The 24,914-nt window shown below is 38.2% G+C and overlaps 3 protein-coding genes and 1 long non-coding RNA gene across 5 annotated transcripts in view; 3 read left to right on the top strand and 1 right to left on the bottom strand.

Annotated features, from left to right (window-relative positions):
* The window catches only part of appa (amyloid beta (A4) precursor protein a), a 30,416-nt gene extending 21,579 nt beyond the window's left edge, over nucleotides 1–8,837 (top strand). Inside the window, 11 exon segments of the mRNA XM_029449412.1 lie at nucleotides 349–482; nucleotides 1,378–1,452; nucleotides 1,537–1,695; nucleotides 2,297–2,425; nucleotides 2,515–2,614; nucleotides 3,393–3,605; nucleotides 3,782–3,835; nucleotides 4,439–4,518; nucleotides 4,520–4,531; nucleotides 5,878–6,024; nucleotides 6,357–8,837. Coding sequence (XP_029305272.1) covers nucleotides 349–482; nucleotides 1,378–1,452; nucleotides 1,537–1,695; nucleotides 2,297–2,425; nucleotides 2,515–2,614; nucleotides 3,393–3,605; nucleotides 3,782–3,835; nucleotides 4,439–4,518; nucleotides 4,520–4,531; nucleotides 5,878–6,024; nucleotides 6,357–6,458 — 1,205 coding nt within the window. The 3' untranslated portion in view covers nucleotides 6,459–8,837.
* A 1,257-nt stretch (nucleotides 8,838–10,094) lies between these two features.
* On the top strand, nucleotides 10,095–12,692 carry atp5pf (ATP synthase peripheral stalk subunit F6). Its single transcript, XM_029449623.1, has 4 exons — nucleotides 10,095–10,212; nucleotides 11,257–11,426; nucleotides 11,740–11,864; nucleotides 12,587–12,692. Exons 2-4 carry the CDS (start codon nucleotides 11,257–11,259, stop codon nucleotides 12,613–12,615), a joined length of 324 nt encoding a protein of 107 aa, XP_029305483.1. The 5' UTR covers nucleotides 10,095–10,212; the 3' UTR covers nucleotides 12,616–12,692.
* Nucleotides 12,693–14,713: 2,021 nt separating this feature from the next.
* On the top strand, nucleotides 14,714–20,232 carry LOC115019919 (uncharacterized). Its single transcript, XR_003833515.1, has 4 exons — nucleotides 14,714–14,814; nucleotides 16,228–16,360; nucleotides 18,248–18,317; nucleotides 19,847–20,232. It is a non-coding gene; the product is annotated as an uncharacterized LOC115019919 (long non-coding RNA).
* Nucleotides 17,183–24,914, bottom strand: part of jam2a (junctional adhesion molecule 2a) — a 20,213-nt gene continuing 12,481 nt past the window's right edge. For both annotated transcript variants that reach the window (XM_029449555.1, XM_029449564.1), the window contains exons 9-10: nucleotides 18,461–18,494; nucleotides 17,183–18,200 (exon numbers count right to left, since the gene is read on the bottom strand). In XM_029449555.1, coding sequence (XP_029305415.1) covers nucleotides 18,162–18,200; nucleotides 18,461–18,494 — 73 coding nt within the window. In that variant the 3' untranslated portion in view covers nucleotides 17,183–18,161. The remainder of the gene's footprint in view (nucleotides 18,201–18,460; nucleotides 18,495–24,914) is intronic.

Below are 24,914 nucleotides of genomic sequence, written 5' to 3'. Positions count from 1 at the left end.
GTCCGTGCTTTTGAGCCCACAGGATATATTCCAGCGTCAGTGTTTTGGCATGAGAGCCTAGTTATATAAATGAGAAAAGGTTTTGTCTCTCTTCTACAAAAGACTACGGGTCATCTGAGGCATTCGCTTGTTTGCTAGCTTCCAGCTACAGCTACTACATGGTGTTCTTTCTCTCCTGATTCCACACTAACCCTTTAACCCATTAACACTCTGTGTTTTGTGTTTTGTGTGTGCTAAGGCAACTCGGCCAGATAAACCAAATAAAAGTATGCAAAATATGCTTCCCTGAAAGTCTTTTCACCTCTCTAACGTCCTCTTCTTTCCTCCCTCTACCTCCATTTCATGCAGTCCCCACAGCCACGCCCAGCTCCCCCGATGCCGTGGACCACTACCTGGAGACGCCTGCCGATGAAAACGAACACGCCCACTTCCAGAAGGCCAAAGAAAGCCTGGAAGCCAAGCACCGCGAGAGGATGTCCCAGGTACTGACGGAGAGGGGGGAGAGGAAGGAATAAATGAGGAGGGAGGATTCTGGATATTCGGTAGACTGAAAGCTGATCAGCAGTCGCTGCATGTGTGCGTTTGAGTAATGGTAGCTAAGCAAGGAGAACGAAGAGGAGGATTTTATTCGTAGGAGTACGAGTGCAGAGATTTTTCTATGAATAGAAAATGGAGGGAGAAAAGGTGTGTCGAGTAAAAGCGAATAGGTGCGTTTGTTAATCCCTCCCGGGTAAACCGACCGAGCCAATTCAACTTTAATTGTATTCTTTAATCAACCGCCTCACGCTCCGGCAGAGAGCCAGATGGTCCCAAGCAATGTCACAGTTTTCCAGACAAGAACACTTACAACCTTGTGGCTCTAAAAAGCACCACTTTGGATAGCTCTGTTTAGTTGTGCGTGGGTAGCTACAGGCGCACCATCATCTGATTTCACACAGTTGACTACACCCTTACAGACACTGGGAGGTCAGTCATTTCTCTGGTAAAGGGTTGAATTAAAGAATCCACCCGGTGAGTCAGAGGATGAGACTGAGGTACAATCATCTTCCTTATCAGGACGTAACTGGCCAAAAAGGCAACAGAAAGTAAAGTAAAGAAACGGTCTCTTTTCAACATTCTCAATCTGAAAGAATTATTAACACACACCGGAAGGATCGGATAGATGTCATCTTTTCATAGCCGTGTAAAATGTCAGATTTTCTTTAATTTAGCCAGCTGTGAAAAGATCAGATCCACAACTGAGCAACGAGACGTTTCACTCAAGTGTCAAATCGGCCTGTGATGGAACATATGGAAGTAAATTTCCCCCGTCGTGGGACTAATAAAGGATTTCTGATTCTGATAGATCGACAAGTTAACTGTGTTTTCTATACGCAGGTGATGAGAGAGTGGGAGGAGGCCGAGAGGGAAGCTAAGAATCTTCCACGTGCTGACAAGAAGGCCGTCATCCAGGTAAGACTTACACATACTGGACACGTACAAGACCATCCGACGCTTTCGGTGTCCTTTTTTATCTATGTGTTGCAATTTGTGCAGCGTTTCCAGGAGAAGGTGGAGGCTCTGGAGCAGGAGGCAGCCAGCGAGCGGCAGCAGCTGGTGGAGACCCACATGGCTCGGGTGGAGGCTCTGCTCAACGACCGCCGCCGCCTGGCTCTGGAGAGCTACCTGACCGCACTGCAGCAGGACCCACCCAAGGTACGCTTTACACACAGTTCAGCAGCGACGACCTTTCACCTTTTGATGCAGATGATTGGCGGTGTCGAATGAAATCAATGTCAAAAGTCACTTCCCCTGTGATTTACAGTACTTTTCAAAATGGTACTTCTTGCAGCGCTTACTGTTGTCCTGCCGTTTCCCACATTATGTTGGTGTCGCTTTTAACCTTCTCAGCTATTCATCAAGATATTTCTTATTCTGGTCTTATTTGAAGTGAGTTATAATTCTCCTGTTGGCGTTCTGTTGGTCCTTTATGTGTCGTCGCTGTGTTAATCCACTAACATGGATTTATACAGTATCTGCTTTGTGAAAGCAGATAAATGCATTGAATTTTAATCTATAAAATCATTGTTCGTATCCTCAGCTCCCTAAAAATGTCAGTTATTTAAATGCAAAACTTGTAAATTGGCAGTTTGATCAATGTCTGAGTTTGATAAATATATGAATTACTGATTTGTATCAACATCGTGTCTTTGAACGATTTTTAGCTTTTCGATTTGGAAGGTTTTCTTTTGACTGTACATGAATCCATCATCCTGTCCTTCCTCTGCCCCTAACCATTCGTCATCGTCTTCTGCAGCCTCGCCATGTCTTCAGCCTGTTGAAGAAGTACGTGCGTGCCGAGCAGAAGGACAGGCAGCACACACTCAAACACTTTGAACACGTCCGCATGGTGGATCCCAAGAAGGCTGCGCAGATCAGACCTCAGGTAGCATCATTTCACTTGTAAATGAGAAGAAAAATACATTTCCCCTGGTGGAGCTGATTTTATATACTTATGTGCATGTGTGTGTGAAGGTACTGACCCACCTGCGTGTCATTGAGGAGCGTATGAACCAGTCTCTGGGACTTCTCTACAAGGTACCTGGTGTGGCCGATGACATCCAGGACCAAGTTGGTGAGTGTTTCATTACATTAATCTAACGTAAGTGCAACTGAGGAAGTTTTAGAAGTAGTTAACATGTAGAGAGACAAGACAATCTAATTATTTCAGAGTGGCATGAAGCAAATATGAGCTGTCTGTCACGCTCGCAGTGTGTGCTGACCCGAGTTAGTAAACGACTGTCCTGGTTGTGTTACATGGAACAGACAGATTGAATGCTCAGTTGTTTTGTTGATAAGGACATTGGAGCGAGTTGGCCTAATTCTTCTGTTCAGAGTCAAACAAAACTGTTTGCTGTGAAGGTAAATCCCCTTCTCCTCCTCCCTCCTCCCTCCTCCCTCCTCCCTCCTCCCGCGCCTGCATTCGCTAGCTTTCTGTGGGTTTTTGGATTTATTGGAGTTGCGTGCGTCACGCAGCCATCTGTGTCTCTGTCTCGGAGATTGTCACAGTCTGTGCTGCCCGGCAAAACACACACACACACACACACACACACACATGGGAACAAACATACTCAGAAGAAAAAGCACTACAACATTTCTTGTAGGCCGTCTGTCCCCTCGGATAGAAAAACAGTTGTGTGTGTGTGTGTGTGTGTGTGTGTCCTCATTTTTTAATTGTGGTTACAAAAACATTTATTTGACCATATTTAGAGCCTTTTTACGTTGAATCTAACTGAAAACAACAAGATACAAGAAGTGTGCTCATTTGGATTAATGAAGGGAAACTCCCTTCCCTCATTCTACTTCCTATTTCTTGTGTCCTCTGACCTCTCCTCTTCCTTCCTTCCTTCCAGAGCTTCTGCAGAGGGAGCAGGCGGAGATGGCCCAGCAGCTGGCCAACCTGCAGACGGACGTGAGGGTAAGCTACGGCAACGACGCCCTGATGCCCGACCAAGAGCTGGGAGACGGCCAGACCGACCTGCTGCCCCAGGAGGACACACTTGGCATGGGGGGAGTCGGCTTCATCCACCCCGAGAGCTTCAACCAGCCCAACACTGAGAACCAGGGTACTTACTGAAGCACAGTGTTGTTGATTACATATTCACTACACCTTGGTTCAACGTTGATAGAAATGTCACTCATAATTGCTATAAAGCAATATGTAATCCACTTTTGGCTTTGTTAGGACTGTGTGGTATTAAGAAGAAGCGTGTGCTCTCTCTCTCTCTCTCTCTCTCTCTAGTTGAGCCAGTGGACTCTCGTCCCAATCTTGACAGAGGCATTCCCACAAGGCCAGGTTGGTACTATTGTTCAAAAAGTTCCCCAATATTGTGATTTTAAGTATTTCTGTGTATTGGGTTTAAGGTTGTGAAAAACACATGTAGGTAATGTTGTTATTGTAAACTGCTACAGATCATAACTAAAGGTGAATGTTAACTAAGTACTTAATTGAAGCAGCTTCCTCTCTAATACAAAATATTTCTTCAGGTTAAGTAACATCTCCTCTTAAAAACAAATCCCCAAAAGAAATGGCGAGATGGTTTTGAAGTAGAGACGGAGAGAGAAAGGTCAGGACAGTATTTTTCCACCATCTCTCAGCCGTTATTTGCTCACTGCCAACTCCACTTGACCTCCATTAAGGTGCCAGCTGTGGTTAGATCTGTGATGCAGCTGCAGGATCTATACGCACTGTACTGTATATGCTGTGCTATATATGAAATTCATACAGCTGTTATAGTCAGCACTCAGCTGTTTGATCTCAACGTGTGTGTGTGTGTGTGTGTGTGTGTGTGTGTGTGTGTGTGTGTGTGTGTGTGTGTGTGTGTGTGTGTGTGTGAGAAGAAGAAAGCGGCTGAGTGTCACCATCCATAATAGATTGTACTTTTCCTTCCCTTGCCAGTGACTGGAATGAAGATGGAAGCTATTCCCGAGCTGCGGATGGAGACAGAGGACAGACAGAGCACTGAATATGAAGTTCATCCACCAGAAACTGGTAAACAAACGCAGAAAGCAGCTCTGACACACACACACACACACACTCGTTAGATGCTCACTGGTCCGTTTATCTGTGCAGACTCATTAATAAACATAGCGAACTGCACGCGGGCATGCAAACACACACGATGCATTTACTGACCCATGCAAGCTTGCACTCTGCCCTCTCTTTTCCACTAGCATACACACGGGTCCATGTCTCCGCTTATGGTACACTCCCATTGTCTGCTCTTCTCTAAATTCCACTGTCCTCTGATCAGAGTTAAGTTTGTATCTGTACGTGTTTTTCTGGTCAGCCACAGGTACAAAAACAATATCGGGCTCTAGCCCCGTTCTGCATTCATTTAATAATCTCATCCAATATTGTAATACCAGCACGAAAAACCTCAATCCTTCCTCAAATCCAAATCCGCGTACCTTATTCGTCTCACCTAAAGGCTTTAATCTCTTAATCCCTACATTTTATTACGTATCACATTTCTTGCATTGACAAAGAGCAGCCAGTGTGTCAGGCTGCCTCCTTGAGTCGACTCCTTAATTTCGCATTTCACCGTAACCCCAATCAGCGCTCTGCAGGATTATTCTGGAGGAGGCTCACCAGACTGAAATTAAATCCCCACTCAATGCGGTGTTTGACACACGCAGGGGTAACAGTGTAGCTATGTCAAGATGTGCTTTTGTAAGATTATCTGCGTTAGTGGCTTTGTGAAGTTTGTGCCTCCGTTTCTGTCCCATTATCCCCGCTGGTGTCAGGAGTCCTTTTCCTCCCTTCAGAAGACGCCATTTGCTATTTATTTTCAGTTCTGAATGAAAAATAAGTTCCTCAGAGCAACACAGAAGCTGAAGCCTTCATTTATCTGAGACTACATTGTGCTCGGCTTTATGCAAATCACCTGACAGCCAACAGTCAAGTCCCACCATGAAGTCACCTTACAGTCATGTCCATGTGTTCTCATGTGTGGCGTCTTTGTTCCCAGGCAGTTATAGTTTAAAGCTAAATCCGACTATTTTAAAAATGACAAAAGCAGCTACATGTTTGGAAGTGTACCGACACACAGCAAGCTCTACACAATGATGTAGGTGGAGTAATGTCTCTTCTCCTTCAGTGACATTCAAACTACTAAAAGTAGTCGCAGCTACTAGAGCTCACAGAATGGAGAAGAAAGGGAGCAAAGAAACATGCAAACCTTTCTTAAGCACAATTACCTGCTGGAACTACACTTTATTACTCAGCAGTGTCTCCAGTACAACATAAAATACCGTGTCCATGGTGACAGAAGCTAAAGAAAGGCCCATGTGACCAGGTGGTCACCTGACAAACTGTCTGCCCTTCAACTCCCACAGGTCTTCTTCGCAGAGGACGTCGGCTCCAACAAGGGCGCCATCATCGGCCTGATGGTTGGAGGCGTCGTCATAGCAACCGTGATCGTCATCACCTTGGTGATGCTGAGGAAGAAGCAGTACACCTCCATCCACCACGGAGTCATCGAGGTGAGAAACAGCTGACCTGTGTGTTTGTGTGCCGCGTGGACAAGCTGGTGTGTGTGTGTGTGTGTGTGTGTGTGTGTGTGTGTGTGTGTGTGTGTGTGTGTGTGTGTGTGTGTGTGTGTGTGTGTGTGTGGTGTGTGTGTGTGTGTGTGTGTGTGTGTGTGTGTGTGTGTTTCAGTTTCATTAGCCGTTTAATTAAAAGAAATTGTGGCAGCTTTGTTTCTCTCTTTCTGCCAGTTACTCTTTAAAATGTAGATTGTCTTTACATTAGTACACACCATATGTGTGTGTGTGTGTGTAACCTCCCCCCCCTTCTCTTTCTGGCTCTGCTCCAGGTGGACGCCGCCGTCACCCCCGAGGAGCGCCACCTGTCTAAGATGCAGCAGAACGGTTACGAGAACCCAACCTACAAGTTCTTTGAGCAGATGCAGAACTGAGGAGAATGTCACATGTACACACACACACACACACACACACACACATACAAACATCTCCTCCCAAACATCAAACACCTCCCCTCCCTCTCTCTCCCCTCCCCCCCCCCCCTCGTCCAGTCCCACGTCTCCTGAAAGGCAGTGTGGCTTAGACCGTTGTGACTGAAATAGTCAGTTACGAGCGTACGGAGCGACTGTAGCCAGGGTTTACTTTCATTTCTGTCTGGGCGGACACTGCGGCCAAGTGTGCACCACGTTTGTTCACTTTATCGGAGCAAGACGCCTTTTAATTAAAGAAAGGCGTTTTTATACGTTACTCCGTCTGGGCCTGCCGATGTATGGAAAAAGGCCCCGCCCAGTACATCGAAACAAACCCGCTCTGGGGAAAGAAGCGCTTTCTCTCCGCACTGATTCAGGGCCAGTGTATAGTTGGTTTTCTTTGGCGTGGGACGGTTTTAGGTGTGGACCTTTTTTTTTTTTTGGCAAATCTGACCAATGATCAGTGGGATTTTAGGCGCACGCTGACCCTGGGCCTCGTTTACAGAAATTGTTTGCAGAATCATCATTTCAAATCATTATCCGACATGTTGACATTAATTTGTTTCAATCATATTTGTATTGATTATATATAATGAAATAAAGTCTTAAATCAAGCAAGATGATTTTTCTAAACGAAGCCCAGTGTTCCCCCACCAACTGCACCACTACTGCACTCACTCTACCGTCTACACTGGAGTATCCCCTCCTCCTCCTCCACCCCTCCCTCCACCCTCTTTTCTTTGCGCATTCTTACGACAGCTGGGCTGTGTTAAGTCACACAAGGCTCTTAAGGATATTTGGAGATGCTGATGATAATTAATATGTTGATGATGACGATAGTAATTATGTATTCTGAATGAGCTGTTTTTTATTTTAGAGTTTTTTTTTTTCTCTTTTCGTTTCCAACTTTTGTTTTTCAAAAAAGAATGAAAACGGAGGGAAAAAAAAGTCAACCGATGTAAAGTCCTTTTTTTAAATTGTGTGTAATGTTACTGGAGTAATGCTGAAGTCTTAGCTGTTCCTATGTAGTGCATGACAACAGGATTTTGAAAAACAAATAAAAAAAACAAGATCTTAACGCTGCTCTCTTGAGATCCTCTCACATATAGATTGTCATTCTAGCAAGATTGTACATTTAGTTTCTTCTCGTGGTCACGTGACTTCAAACAATGAAAAATATATATAAATCTAGATGAACGGGATCTGCTTTGATATCATGTAAAATACACATTTAAAAGAGATCTGTGATTTTGGAATTTAAGTGTGTTTCTCTTTTCTTTTTCATTTTTTTTTTTAAAACCACGCTACGTTCCTGAAGCTACAGGAGGGGGGCTGGCTTCATCTCTGTTTGTATATTATTCTCATTCACTGAAATATATTGTGTTAAAGATCCTTATGCATAGGGGCTCAGAAATCACCCCCTTATAATTTTTGCTTTTCTGTTTAATTCATATAACCTTTTTTGTTGGAAAAAGGCATGTTGTGGGTGTGAAGGTTACAGGGAGTGGGAAGGGAAATGGAAAAATGGGAGGAATCCGGCATGGGGGATGGGTTGGGATTATCTCTGCGTGTATGTGTTTTGTCATTTTCGGTCTGGTGTTTCGTCCAGTTGTAAGTCGACGCCGTCTATTATTTGGGTTTGTAATAATTTCTTCTGATAGAACAAGTTGAGAGTTGAGGAGGTGGGGGAAGGAAGGTGAGGTATAGAGGAAATGACTTGCAGTTCCGGATGGATAGCCAGCCAGGCAGGCAGCCTGTGTATATATAATGGATTTCCACTCCCCAGCACCTCCCTTTCCCTCCCTCCTTCCTATTTCCTTCCTTTCCGTTCAGGCATGCTGCTCACCTCTCTGCCATCATCGCACACTTGACTCCTGTATAGAGATGAAAGGCGTTCACCATTGAGAGAGCTGACAGCGAGTCAGGGACGTGAAAGCAGGGATACAATGTCAGTCTCAGCATCGTAGGCAAAAAATCTCCCGTTCATCTTCATAAGGTCATGTTAAAGGTCTGTCACCATCTCAACAGTACATCGAAAGAAATACAGTGTGACCTCTCACTCTGTTAATTCACCTAATGGCGAGTAAGATCTGTGAGGGAATGGTGTTAATATGAAGGCTGCAGTGGGGTGGGTCCTTGGTTTTCAGAGTGTGCTCCATAGAAGCCCAACAGAGGGCAGTAGAGTAGAAGAGGAAGCAGGATTTTCTTTCTATCTTTTTTTTTCTGTGGGTTATATATTGGTTTTGTTTTCCACTGTGTAATATTGTGCAGGCCATTTGCATTGACTGGAAAAAACGCTTTCTACACTGTATTCCATAATAAAGTTTTGAATGTACATACAAATGCTTGCTGTTTTATTCTAATGTGTGTCTATGTATTATATATATATATATATATATATATATATATATATATATATATATATATATATATATATATATATATATATATATATATATATATATATATATATATATATATATATATATATATATATATATATATATATATATATATATATATATATATATATATATATATATATATATATATATATATATATATATATATATATAAACTCTGAAGGAGCATTTTCTTTTTCTTGCCTTCGGATAAGGAGGTCAGAGGTCAGTGACAGAAAACTGCAGATGAGTTTATTTGACGGGGACAAACACACTATACATTGAGAATTGCAAATCATCCTATGCAATGTATCTCACCATTTATAGTTACTGCTCATTTCCAATGCGGGTCCCTAGAACGGCCTTTTAAAATAACAAATATAAAACATGTTCACAGACAACAAAGTTAATCTATGTGGTACATTTTGTTGTCATTATTCAGTGTGCTTAGCTCAAGGACACATCTGAGCACTTCCTGACACTGATGAAGCCAGGTCATCTTGCCAAACGTTAAAGTACTTATATTATTAAACTGAAAATCAAACTTATGGGGAAGACGCCATGATATATTATCTTAATTAAATAAAAACATAAGATCAAGGGGGAAAACTACAATCAACTTTACTACCAAACTTAATAATGTATAGGAACAACTAACTTGCAAAACACTAGTAAAACAATATTATAGATGGATTTATAAAGCTATTAATAGGGACCAACACAGTGCAAATCCCAAACTGAACTCAAATTAAATTACAAACAATAAAAGTAACATGTCCGGTAAAACTACAATTGCAGTGTAAAAGGTGCAAAGGAATAAAAGCAAGGGTGGTGATGGCCTAGTGGTCTAGTGGTCTAGTGGTACGGCTTCCAAATACAACACCAGATGATTGTGAGTCCAATACCAGAGCTGCCACCATTGTACCCCTGAGCAAGGCACTTAACCCTGAGTGGCTCCAGGGAGACTGTCCCTGTAGTTAGTTCATTGTATATTGCTCTGGATAAGAGCGTCTGCTAAATGTCCTGCAATGTAAAAACAAAAGGTGTTTCAGTGGTTAATAATACCTTCTGATGTCATTATCATAAGTCAAACAGCCAAAGGTGATGACAACAAATATTTTAAGTTCAAAATACATATTTGCATAATGCTGCTTTAGTCGTTTTGGGATAATATGCAGTCATTTAGGGTCAACCTAAATACGCGCAGCAATGCACAAAAAAAATACTTTTTTGACGTCCTCGAACGCCACACACACTCCCACAATCCACCGCGGTCCTCCACATTTGGATCTTGTACTCAAAGTGTCAAATCCAAGGTGAGTGCAGCGTTTTAAAATGAATACTATTACACACTTAACTGTACCCCATCTGTCATTATTATACATACGGATACATGTATGTCCATTTCTTTAGTGAATGTAAAGTTATGATTTACTGCAACACAACAGACGACAGAGGACACTGTTTGAAAGCTACGTCTTGTCAGCTAAAGCTATGTTAGCATGTTAGCATAATCAGTGGTTTGGTTAACGAATGAAGCGAACATTTAGCTTTAGCTAGCAGTAAATATAATTAAACTGACGTTGCATGACGTGGTTGTGGCATTGTTATTGTAGGCTTCTCTGAATTCGCTTATAATGTCGCATCAGTGTGTAGCTAATTCAATGTCATTCTGCTATAACCCAGCTAGGTAAGAGGGCAGCTAACTAATGCTAACTTTAATATAGCTTTAATCTAGCTATGCTAGCGCTAAAGTCAAGTTGCTCCTGCTAACCAACAGCACGTCATGTTATAAGCAGTGGTGATAGAAGTACAAATATAGTTTTACTTCGAGTAAAGTATTCATTATGCAGAAAGGCCAATTTCAGAATAATATATAGTATAGCAATATAGTGATGAATAATGTGTTCATCAATTCATTGTTGCAGCTGACAGGTGGAGGTCATTTTAACTTGTATATTATTGGACAGCAGTCATATCATAATGTATTAGTTTATATACAAAGTGTATTAATAATCTGATTCTGCAAAGTAACTAAAGCTGTAATAAATTAAGTAGAGTAAAAAGTACAATATTTGCTACTGAGATGTAGTGGAGTCTAAAAAGTATAAAGTAGCATAAAATGGAAATATTCAACTTTAGTACAGTACTTGCATAAATATACTTGGTTACATTCCACCACTAGTCATAAGTTTAGCAGGTGACAGAGTCCTTCAAGCTTAAATACATTCAAATAATAAAGCAGATCTTTCGTCTGGATGTAATTTCAGGCTTTGCATTTCCTACTAATATGAAACAGAGACTGAATCACAGCCTGTTGTGCAGATAACAACGTAACCCAAGGCTTTTTGTTCCTTCAGATGGCACTTCATCGATTATTCCAGCTGTCCTCCTTGTTGCGCTCCGCCGTGAGCCTGACTCTGCGCAGGAACATCGGCCTCTCTGCTATCCTCTTCAACCGGACTAAGGACCTCGACCCTGTTCAGAAACTGTTCCTGGACAAGATCCGGGATTACAGAACCAGGAGCAAGTAAGTAGATATTACACAACCCCTTGTCATACACCCACATGAAATATAGCCATACTTTGTCCAGTAATAATGTTTAGATTTGGCTGATTGGAGTCCAGATAGAAGGGTAGAAGCTCAGAGTAGAGTCTCCAATGAAATATCAACTTTAAATACTCTCGAAAAAGTGACAGAAGCTACTCTTTAGCTTCTTCGGCATGCAATTTAATTTCTGTCCGCAACAAGGACTTAAACCACACAAAGGAAATTCATCTCCAGTCATCGCCGTCAATCACGCTGATCTTTTGAGCATTATTTGATGCATTGTCTCTCCAAGGTCCTCGGGTGGCATTGTGGATGGAGGAGCCGATTACCAGAAGAACATGTCTGATGAGGAAACCAAACTGCAGAGGCTCTTTGGCGGAGGAGACATGAACAAGTTCCCTGACTTCAAATTCATAGGTTAGTTTGGGCTTATGTTGCTTTTTGTTTCCGTCTCCTGTGACAGTTCCCTATTATTATGTTGTATATGTTGCTTTGAGCAGATGGAACAAATGAAAATGACTTAGAAAAACCTCAAATAGATAAATTATTGAATTCATATTCTAGACATAATATTGCACTGTTTGATAAACACTTGTCATTATCACACATTGTCAATGTCAATGTTTTACTATTGGCTTTGGCTACAGAGGAGCTTTTGAAGGACAAAGTGACCCAGACTGTGTTTAATTGTTTTAGTGCAGACTGATAGATACAAACATAGATACAGAGTTAGCATTCAAAGCAAGACAAGTCCTGAATGATTATCAGTTACAGCTTTGGAATTCAAATGAAATGTGCTTATAATGGCTTGACTGTTTTTAGTAACACAACTTTGAGAGATTTTTTGCTTTCACAATTTAGCAGTTCCCCCTCATAAATATTTATTCCTTTGCCACTAGAGAGACACTTTGATGTGGGGCTTTGTCTGTGTCTATATATAGCGCATAGATAGTGACACTTATCAAAGCAAGACGATTTTCTCATTCTGTTTGAAATTGGCTCTGGAAGCTTTCATTTTTGAATCTACATCCAACTAGTCGCTACATATTGCTGTAGTCTTTGTCTAGATTTCAAATTGCTGTGTTGTACGGCTGCAGTATGCCTCAACTATCACTAATGATTCTCTTTCTCTTTTCCAGACCCCAAGGCTGATGATGTGGCCAAGTGAACGCTGTCCATGTTGTATATCTCCTACATGTCACAAATATGTTGTATTTAATAAAAAGATAGTGGATTGAACAAAAATGCACTGGTTGTCAATTAAGCTGCCTCTGATGGTTACCACACACTGGTTCTGATAGGTTGTTTTTTTATACATTTTTTTCCACCAATCATATACAATTGGCAAATATCGTAACCTCAAGATATTCTTCAGTAAGTGAGAGCAGTAGGCTGCTAAAAATAGAAAGTGGCGTAAGTGGTCATGTAGGTGAATAAGAGCTCAAATACCGGTATGTATGTCCTGGTTGATCTTTAAAGGGTTTTAGTACAGTAGAGTATAAACTATTTGTTTTATTTTGCATTACAAATGGTTGTAATTTCTCTGCAGATATCTGAAATTCCCTGATGATAAATTACAGTTAGTCAAATGTTGGATGACCTAGATGAAAACTGGCTGTCACTCTGAATTGGTCTGTATTATGACAAGGTCATAAATGCATTTAAGCCTCTCCAGGATGAATATTTGAAACTCCAAAATAGCACCAGAAAGGGGAAGTTTCCACCTGACCTGAGGCGTTAAGTTTTAGAGATTGTGCAGTGAAGCTCAGATAATGTTACACAATGTAGCTGCATGGAGGCCCTGATTCTTTTTGTTTAAAAAATAAGATAAGAAGGTTTAAAAGTACAATATTGCTATTTCTTTCTTCTAGAAGTAGAAAGCAGCATAAAATAGAAATACTCAAATACAAAATTGAGGTACTTTACGTAATTACAGTCCTTGAGTACTTTGTTACATTTCACCACTGGCTTGGTCCAATCCCACTTAGTCCATATTGACAGAATTTAAATTAAAAATTCAAGCAGGGAGACCCGAGGAAGTTAAAGCACTTTATTTATAGTGTGCACTCTTAAATATTAAAATGGGATTTGGGGACTGAACTCTCTTGTGCACCAAACTAAAGCTGTCTGTCAAGCTGTCTCAGATGCGACATGCCTGTCACAGGAAATGCTCTTGAAAGATTGATGTATAGTCGTGCTCGCTGTGCTTCAGTATTTCCCTCTGTGGGAATACAGGAGAGGCTTTCAGCACGTATGTGAGTATGTGCAGATGAATATGATGCAGTTAGTTTCAGGAAGAAAAGCAATAAGTAGGTTACAAAAAACAAACAATTAATTGGCTTTAGTGTGTTTAATCAATAATCCACTTAACAGTTTATTACCGTATGAATACACTGAGCAAATTGCTGATGTGGGGCTTTCACACAGGATGTCACTTATGTCTGATGACCATAAAAACTTTATTGGAAGACATATTTATAGCTGAATCAGTAATTTACAGGCATACACCAACTTTATATGGAAGTACTAACTTTACAGTAATATTACATTTTCTTAATTATTTCTGCTGCATTTGTGTGTATAAAACGTGAAACAATTCATTCTTCTAAAAATATAAACATGAACAGCAGCAATTTTCCAATTAATGATTTAATGATGAATGTTTTGTTGTTTTCTCTTTTCCCAGTTTGCCATGCCCAATTCCCTCCAGAAAACCACTGAAGCGCTCAGCCCAGCCAGATATACCGTTATCCAGATGAATAATGAATGACAAATAATACATTTTTGATGATGGGAATCTACTGGGAGAATGACCCACAGTGGAAGAAACTCACAGACCCCCTTCTTGTGCAGGTCATCTCGCAGAGGCGCGACTTCGCGCATGTCCGCGAACTGACCCGAAGACGCACCTGTGACGCGCTGATCCCGGATCTTGACGTAAAGAGGACGAGGTTTAAAAGGACAGAAACTGGAGGTAAACTAACAGAAATAACTTCAGTTTCTTATGAGTCAAGTGACCAGTCAAAGGCTGAACGGCCACACAAACACATACGCACAATGTCACTGCGTCCATTGTTAGCTAATGTTAGCTTATGGCTACGATGACGTCTGTTAAATTGGTACTTTGGCTGTTTGGGGGCGAATAAACAAACGACCCAGCGGTCAAATTCACCCCAATGATGCGAGACTAAAACTAAAGAGTATTGTGGGAAAGAACATGACGTTTTATATCGCTTATGTTTTACTTTTCCTTCTGTTGTTGTCAGAGGTAATTAACGCCACCTGTGGATGAGCACTAAGCGAAAGCGACAAACGCTCAGGCTGTCCAACAACATCAGGAGGAAAGAAGAGGCAAATATAGTTTAAGGTAATTATCTCTGCGTGTGTGACATGTTCAGCAACAGTTTTAATTTGCAGCACATGAGGCGCAGATTTCTGTCATTGCCTCACATTACCAACTGCTTCAATATGAACTTTGTATTGTGCCGCTGCTTTTGTTGAGCAGAATTGATTCATTTAAGGAGGCAGACACGTGCTATTAATGGCTTATTCGTTTACACAGTGATGCAAAGAATTGTGGATATATTGATTTACCATATGCTACAACAACATGCCATGTTTGTAGAAATTAATAGTAAGTGAAGGTACACACGCTGTGCCATCCGTGCGTAAATTACGCATATTAGAGAGGTCTGAGTGTGCGCTAATGCCAAATCACCATAGCACAAACATCCATAAACGCTGCCAACAAAGACTGTCAGACCCCCTGCTGTTTCTTATATACAGAGGTATTATTGAACCCATCCTCCTGTACTGGCCACCTGCATTTCACCATTCTCTCCCATCTTGCTTTTTATGCCTAAAGAGCAATAAAAACACTTGGAACAAATATCCTCACTGAGGGGGTCATAATTCATGCACTGAAAGGGTTCATTTTAGTTTTTTTTTACATCTGCACGTACATATTGCGGTAGAAACAATATAGGAGACGTTTTTATATCGTTGTGATGATTTATATATCGTCATGTTGCCCAGCGCTTAGTCCTATACATGTAGAAAGATGCCAGTTCCCAATGTCACAGAAAAATAGTTAATTTAGTGTTTCCTAAAAACACACTTTAATACAAGCTTAATGTCAAAAAAATGAAAGGAGGGTGAAGGGGTGGCAGGGGTCCTAAATTATGGTCAGTGGTCAATTATTTTAGGAGATATGTTGGTGTTGTTATTGGTGAGGGGGAGAATGGTGACATTGTGGCAGTACAGGAGGATGGGTTCAATAATACCTCGGTAAATAAGAAACAGCAGGGGGTCTGACACTTTGTTGGCAGTGTTTATGGATGTTTGTGCTATGGTGATCAGAGCTCAGTTTATTGTGAATCATTAATCTATCAATAATAAAGTTGTCCCACCAGTGGTACAATAACATATTGGAGATGGATGTGACTTTGTTGTGATATTATTTTAGTTTTTACTTTGGCGCACACTGAAGTGCTCATCCACAGGTTACAATAACAGTAAGGAAACTATAACAAAAGCGCTATAAATATCATATTTCACACAATAATCTCTAGTTGTTGTCTTACATCATTGGGGTGAGTTTGACCTGTTTGTTTATTCGCCCCAAACAGCCAAAGTACCAACTGAACAACCGTTAGCATCAGTTAGCTGTAAGCTAGCTAGAGACGGACGCTGCGACCGTTTGTTTGTTTTTGCTGTTCAGTCTCCGACTGACCTCTTAACTCACAAGAAACTCAAGTTCTGTCTGCTGTCTTCCCTCCAGTGTCTCTACTTTTACACATGTCCTCCATACGTCTTCGTGAAGCCGCGTCAATAAGAGCCGGGATCAGCGCGACGTGTCCGCTCAAGCTGTTGTCAGCCGTCGCGGGAGAGTCGCGTCATCGGAAGGAGAGGAGGTCACTGAGTTTCTTCCTTTGTGGGTCATTGTCACACTAAACTCTTGCCATCAAAAGTCTATCATTGAGGAGCAGTGGAAACTGTTTTTATTTAAGTAGCAATAGGCCTACAACTTTAAAATTAATCCAATAACAATCAGAGATGTAAACTAAGTAACATATTTTATATACTGATAATATATTTTAGGCTGGAGTAAAACATATATTTCCCTCTAGTGTGGTGGAGTAGACCTACATTCACATAAAATGGAAATTAAAAGTAAAAATACCTCAAAAAAGTAGCCCTACTTGAGTACATGTAGTTACATCCCACTGGGTGGTAGCTGGTGTCCTCCGCAGCAGTCAGCCTCTCACACAGCATCCAGATGAACAGGTGAGGTGACAGGTGTCCAGCTGCTTCTTCCTGGTCAACCCTTCTCCTTTACCGATTGGCTGATTACATTTCAAATTTATTGGCGCAATATTTTTTACATGTCAACACAACAAAGAATGATGCGTTAACGCGTCATGGAGATGCTCTGTGCCTTAAGACATCACTTAAGATGTCAACTTCTGCGCTTTAAGACATCATATTATGTAATTATACTATGCCTTTTTATGTGACATACTATACTATGCCATTTTGGTACTTTAAGTATACTTTGATGCTAATAAATGAGCATTTTTCCCACCACTGGCAGCTTGTGAATTTGAACAACATAGTCTTACCCTACAATAATAAATTATGCTGATTATAGTTTGTATTATTAATCTAAACCTGCAAAGTTTATTTAGTTATTTTCCTCCACTGTGTTATTGTGAGCACAAGAATAACGGCATGTAGGGTTTTGAATAGAAAAACCTTTTATTACTGATACACCATTCAAATAAAACTCTGAACAATCCATTCACACACTGTCTAAAAACACACTCTTCATTTCGATAAACATTGATAAACAGTGGCACACAAATATAAAGACAGAAAAAAGTAAGGCAAGTTCTTTACAAAAAAGTGTGATCCATAGATAAATATGACAAATTAAAAAGGCACAAGGTATATATATATATATATATATATATATATATATATATAATATGTATATATATATATAAAAAGACCATGCAGGCACATTAGGATGGAATGGGGTTGGTCTCAATATAATTGGCTGGAGTGGCTTCCTGTTCTCCTGGACTGGCTTTGTCTGGTTTCATGCTGTTACTAAGATCATGAGGATCTTGTGTGGCAATGTGGCCCTTGGGAAGCTGGGGGCCCCAGTGTTACAGAAGACAAAACATTGGCTGAGGTAAACTGCATTTATGTTTGAGCAGATTGAAAACAATGCTTCCTCTATGGCTTTACGCAGAATTCCCTTGTGATGATTCAATCTTTTAAAGCAATCCAAACCCTTAAATTAAACGGTCTTTGGTAAAAATAAAATAAAAAAACAAAGCTAGATAAAAAGATTGGCCTGCAGAGCGAAGAAACAAAGTCTGTAGAAAGCTGTACTAGTCCCTGGATTATTCAGAAAGGATCAATTGGAACTTCACAATCTGACCACCAGGGGGGAGCAGAACGCCATGAAACTGGACTTAATCCCATAAAAGCAGAAAACATCAATGACTGAGGCGACCCACACAGTGCAAAGCAAGAGAGTAAGAAGCCTTGCAAATGTTCTTCCCATCCAAAAAGGAGTAGTAGAGGAAGAAGATTGTATTGGAAGATCAAGAGCTCATTCAGAGTCCAGAGAGAAAATCAATCAGAGAATCCAGTGTTTGGCACCTTGTCACGAGGGGGATATGTTCTCAAAGGAAGGCCAGCTTCTCAGAGCATGAATGACTGGGTGTGTTTGAAATCCTGCGGCTGAGGGACAAAATTAAGTATTAATATTGAATTGTTTACTTCAGCAGGTTCAGAATTATGGCTCTTGAGGTCGTCGGTGGTGTGATTTCAATCAAAAAACACGGCAACATTCATTAGGTAAGTATGAACAACTCGTGCTTCAGTCAGCACTTTGCTCATGTCACACCGCTCACCACTTAACATGAGCGCGAGAGGAAGGGAGGAAAGAGGAAGGAGGAAAGAGGAGGGAGGAAAAGAGGAAATTAAAAAAAAACTCTTACCTCTTGGGGCGGAGGGATGTAGTTGACATTGGACCTGGAAGACAAAGACATGGGTAAGCACATTGGACAGTTTGACACAGTCACAAAGAAGAGAAGAAACTCCAGGCGGACAGCTGTATCCTGAGTCATTTCTTGCCCTGCATAAATAATGCACATCATACATGGCAAACCTCCCACTGGGTAAAAAGGAAAGTCTGACTGTGAGCAGGATTATATTAAGCTGGGGAGAGGAATGTGTAAGGACAGTGTAGTTCAGCTTTTGTGACAAGGCATTTGATTAAAGGTCGATATACAGTCAGTTTCCAGTTTACCAGGTGCACCCATCTTAAACTGATGCAGTCTAATACAACAGTCCTGTAATAAATCTGCCGTTCATGAAGCGTATAGTGTTCAGTTCTTGTTGCAGTTTTCTTTGCTGTTGAGTTAAATAAATACCAGAAACACGTCTCTGTAGGATGCAAAACTGTTTGAATCAACGCCTTTCATGGACATTAGAAGCTTCATGAAGGTTAAGATTTATTGTTTTAGTCTGCATTAGATTTAGCTGGGTGTACCTAATAAAGTGGTGCGTCTGAATGTACACAGCATGTCTGCATGTACACAATTGGTCATTCAGTTGCGTATCACATTGAAATGATTATGGCTGTTTATTATATATATATATATATATCATATCTGTCTGTCGGCCTAAGGGCCACACTCACATGTCCTCAGTTCTGTGCAGGGTTTGGCTGCTGATGTGGGCTGCACCATGACACTGGGAGATCCAAAATGAGCTGTAGGGGTCAGTGTGTTGGCTTTAAAAACGGTTAACAAGAGGGGGTCATTTTGGAGTGACACTGCACACCATGCTTTAATGGAGTGGGTGGGGGGGGTCATTAGTATGAGGTCATTGATGTGTAATGGTGTGCCGCTGTAACTCTGTTAGTGTAAACGTGTGCATATCATCTCTATCTCGGGATTATCGGTATTTTCAGGGTCGTCACGCGAGGGTTTGTTTGCAACATGCAACATACCTTCACGTAATGACCCTGAATATACACATTTATGATACAGAAATCATCTGCACAAGTTTACAGAACCAGGGGTGCAGCGATACACCTGTACTGACATGCAGCCAATCATGATGCAGCAGAGCTGAGCAGGTCAAGTGGTGAGCCAATCACATGCAGCGATCCAAAACCCTAATATACAATGTTTGAATCCTATGTGGCTCGTTTCTACTGCCTCTCTTTCAGAGGTGTGTGTGTGTGTGTGTGTGTGTGTGTGTGTGTGTGTGTGTGTGTGTGTGTGTGTGTGTGTGTGTGTGTGTGTGTGTGTGTGTGTGTGTGTGTGTGTGTGTGTGTGTGTAACCTCCCCCCCCTTCTCTTTCTGGCTCTGCTCCAGGTGGACGCCGCCGTCACCCCGAGGAGCGCCACCTGTCTAAGATGCAGCAGAACGGTTACGAGAACCCAACCTACAAGTTCTTTGAGCAGATGCAGAACTGAGGAGAATGTCACATGTACACACACACACACACACACACATACACATACAAACATCTCCTCCCAAACATCAAACACCTCCCCTCCCTCTCTCTCCTCCCCACCCCCCCCTCGTCCAGTCCCACGTCTCCTGAAAGGCAGTGTGGCTTAGACCGTTGTGACTGAAATAGTCAGTTACGAGCGTACGGAGCGACTGTAGCCAGGGTTTACTTTCATTTCTGTCTGGGCGGACACTGCGGTCAAGTGTGCACCACGTTTGTTCACTTTATCGGAGCAAGACGCCTTTTAATTAAAGAAAAGGCGTTTTATACGTTACTCCGTCTGGGCCTGCCGATGTATGGAAAAAGGCCCCGCCCAGTACATCGAAAACAAACCCGCTCTGGGGAAAGAAGCGCTTTCTCTGATGTGCTATATAGCTATATATATATATATATATAGCTATATATATAGCTATATATATATAGCTATATATATATATATTAGCTATATATATATATATATATAGCTATATATATAGCTATATATATATATATATATATAGCTATATATATAGATATATATATTAATATATATATATATATATATATATATATATAGCTATATATATATATATATATATATATATATATATATATATATATATTATATATCTATATATATATATATATATATATATATATATATATAGCTATAGCTATATATATAGCTATATATATATATATATCTATATATAATATAGCTATAGCTTATATATAGCTATATATATATATATATATCTATATATAGCTATATATATAGCTATATATATATAGCTATATATATATAGCATATATATATATAGCTATATATAGCTATAATATATAGCTATATATATATATTATATATATATATATATATATATATATATATTATATATATATCTATATCTATATATAGCTATATATATATATATAGCTATATATAGCTATATATATATATATATATATATATATATAGCTATATATCTATATATATATAGCTATATATATATATATAGCTATATATCTATATATATATATTATATATATATATATATCTATATATATAGCTATATATATATATATATAGCTATATATATATATATAGCTATATATATATATAGCTATAGCTATATCTATGCTATATATATATATATAGCTATAATATAGCTATATATATAGTATATAGCTAGATATATTATATATATATATATATATATATATATATATATCTATATATATATATATATATATATAGATATATATATATATATATATATATATATATATATATATAGCTATAGGCTATGATATATCTATATATATAATAGCTATATATATATATATATATATCCGCTATATATATTATATATATATATATTATATATATATATATATCTATATATATATATATAGCTATAAGCTATATATATAGCCTATATATATATATATATCTATATATAGCTATATATATAGCTATATATATATAGCTATATATATATAGCTATATATAGATATAGCTATATATATAGCTATATAATATAGCTATATATAGCTATATATATATTATATTATATATATATATAGCTATATAATATATAATGCTATATATAGCTATATATATATATATATATATATATATAGATATATTAGCTATATATATATAGAGCTATTATAATATAGCTATATATGCTATATATCTATATATATATAGCTATATAATATATATATCTATATATATATAGCTATATATATATATATATATATAGCTATATATATATATATAGCTATATATATCTATATATAGCTATATATATAATATATATATATATATAGCTATATATATATATATAGCTATATATATATATATTATATATATAGCTATATATATCTATATATAAAGCTATATAGCTTATATATAGCTATATATACATAGCTATATATAATATATAGCTATATATTATATATATATATAGCTATATATATATATATATTATATATAGCTATATATATATATATAGCTAATCTATATATATATATAGCTATATATATATATATAGCTATATATATATATCTATATCTATATTATCTTATATAGCTATATAATATATAGCTATATATATATATATATATAGCTATATATATATATATAGCTATATATATATATAATATATATATATATAGCTATATATATATATATATAGCTATATATATATATATAGCTATATATATATATATATAGCTATATATATATATATATATAGCTATATATATATATATATATATATAGCTATATATATATTATATATATAGCATATATATAATTATATATAGCTATATATATATATATATAGCTATATATCTATATATATAGCTATATTATATATATAGCTATATATATATATATAATATATATATAGCTATATATATATATATAGCTATATATATATATATATATATATATCTATATATATATATATATATATATATATATATATATATATATAGCTATATATATATAATATATATATATATAGCTATATAGATATATATAATATATATAGCTATATAGCTATATATATATATATAATAGCTATATATCTATATTATATATATATAGCTATATATATATATATATCTATATATTCTATATATATATATAGCTATATATATATATATAGCTATAATATATATATATATAGCTATATATATATATATGCTATATCTATATATATATATATAGCTATATATATATATATATCTATTATATATATATACTATATATATATATATAGCTATATTATATATATAATATATATATATATATAGCTATATATATATATATATATATATATATATATATATATATATATAGCTATATACAGAATTTGTTAATTAAAAAAATGTAAAACGCTGACTATCGTGGAATTTTCCAAAATGTGGATGCAAGTTGTTTCCCCCTTTAATTATAAGTGTTTTTTCTCAGCGCCTAAGCTGAATGAACAGAAAACTAATCTGCTATGTTTCAGTGTCATCAGCAGGCACACTGCTCCTGTCCTCTGCTCTCTGTGTTGGTGTTCGAACGAGGGCGGGGCTCTCACACACACACACACACACACACACACACACACACACACACACACACACACACACACACACACAGAGCCTACTGATGATGAAATGTAGGAGGGTACTCATGGATTAGAGCACTTTATTTGACTAAAGAATGGAATATTTTTGTTTTATTGTATTGAATGTTGTTACATCTGAAATATTTTCTTATGAATTGTTGAAATCGTAAAAAAAGATTTTGAAAAATGTAAACACAATGAGTGAATGATGGTATTTCATAGGGCCCTATATGTACTGTAAAATATACATATGTTCCATCATCATCATTTAAATGTAGTCAGTTTAACAAAAATATATACACAGTATTTAAATGTATATGCGCTGATTTTCTATTTATTTACTACTACAAGATTTTTCTTATGAATCCCAAAAATACAAATATATATATTTCTTCAAATATCCATCTCAACACTAGCCTACGAATATGTAATGTTACAATGTATTTATCAGGGACAACAAATTCTCCTTTTTCACAACAACCATCAACTGAAAGGACGGCGTAATATTGTCCCTCAGTGTTTAGGCATGATGTAACGCTCATCTATCTAAACAGATCCTCTTCACTTGTTTCCTCTAAAAGACAGAGCTAAATCTCAGATCTGCATTCCTACTTTGTCCACTACTATTGGTGCATCAGATATCATGTCACATTGTCTTTGAGTCTTTGTGAAGAAGCCTGTTCTATAAATAGGAAGTTGACACTGACAGCTCCAGTTAGCTCAGTGGGATAAGCATCAGACTTTAACCTAGACAAAAAGCTTTCGCATCAGCTTCAAGGAGAGCTCCACGATGACTCTTCATCAAACGCTGCGCAGTAACAAGCCAGTAATCAAATAACATAAAGTCAAGCTCTATCTTAGCATCTAATCGCTATATCTAGCCTTAGAGCTATCTATCGCGTACTATATATAGCTAATTATGCTATCTATCTCGCTATATTCTATCGCTCTATCTATCTATCTATCATTCGCTATCTATAGCGAGAGAGAAGAGAGAGGATAGATAGAGAGAGGGATATAGAGAGATAGCAGTAGAGAGAGAGATAGAGGTAGAGAGGAGAGAGAGAGAGATAGAGGGATAGAAGCCGAGCGAGAGGAGAGCGAGAGAGAGCGAGAAGAGAGCGAGAGATAGCTGATAGAGAGAGATAGAGAAGAGATAGCAAGAAGGCGAGGAGAGAGAGAGGAGAGGAGAGCAGAATAGAGAGAGAGAGAGAGAGAGAATTATAGTATAATGCTCATGTCACACCGCTCACCACTTAACATGAGCGCGAGAGGAAGGGAGGAAAAGAGAGGAAGGAAGGGAGGAAAAGAGGAAATTAAAAAAAAACTCTTACCTCTTGGGGCGGAGGGATTGTAGTTGACATTGGACCTGGAAGACAAAGACATGGGTAAGCACATTGGACAGTTTGACACAGTCCACAAAGAAGAGAAGAAACTCCAGGCGGACAGCTGTATCCTGAGTCATTTCTTGCCCTGCATAAATAATGCACATCATACATGGCAAACCTCCCACTGGGTAAAAAGGAAAGTCTGACTGTGAGCAGGATTATATTAAGCTGGGGAGAGGAATGTGTAAGGACAGTGTTGTTCAGCTTTTGTGACAAGGCATTTGATTAAAGGTCGATATACAGTCAGTTTCCAGTTTACCAGGTGCACCCATCTTAAACTGATGCAGTCTAATACAACAGTCCTGTAATAAATCTGGTGTTCATGAAGCGTATAGTGTTCAGTTCTTGTTGCAGTTTTCTTTGCTGTTGAGTTAAATAAATACCAGAAACACGTCTCTGTAGGATGCAAACTGTTTGAATCAACGCCTTTCATG

Source organism: Cottoperca gobio, chromosome 2 (assembly GCF_900634415.1).
Source record: "Cottoperca gobio chromosome 2, fCotGob3.1, whole genome shotgun sequence".
Taxonomy (NCBI): domain Eukaryota; kingdom Metazoa; phylum Chordata; class Actinopteri; order Perciformes; family Bovichtidae; genus Cottoperca; species Cottoperca gobio.
This window is presented reverse-complemented; position numbering and strand designations above follow the sequence as displayed.

What these genes read in the sequence shown, in the direction of transcription:
- atp5pf (XM_029449623.1), top strand. Translation starts at nt 11,257, where the DNA reads ATGGCACTTCATCGATTATTCCAGCTGTCCTCCTTGTTGCGCTCCGCC. An exon ending in GATTACAGAACCAGGAGCAA is followed by an intron (nt 11,427 to 11,739) that starts GTAAGTAGATAT and finishes TGTCTCTCCAAG; the next exon opens with GTCCTCGGGTGGCATTGTGG. An exon ending in CCCTGACTTCAAATTCATAG is followed by an intron (nt 11,865 to 12,586) that starts GTTAGTTTGGGC and finishes TCTCTTTTCCAG; the next exon opens with ACCCCAAGGCTGATGATGTG.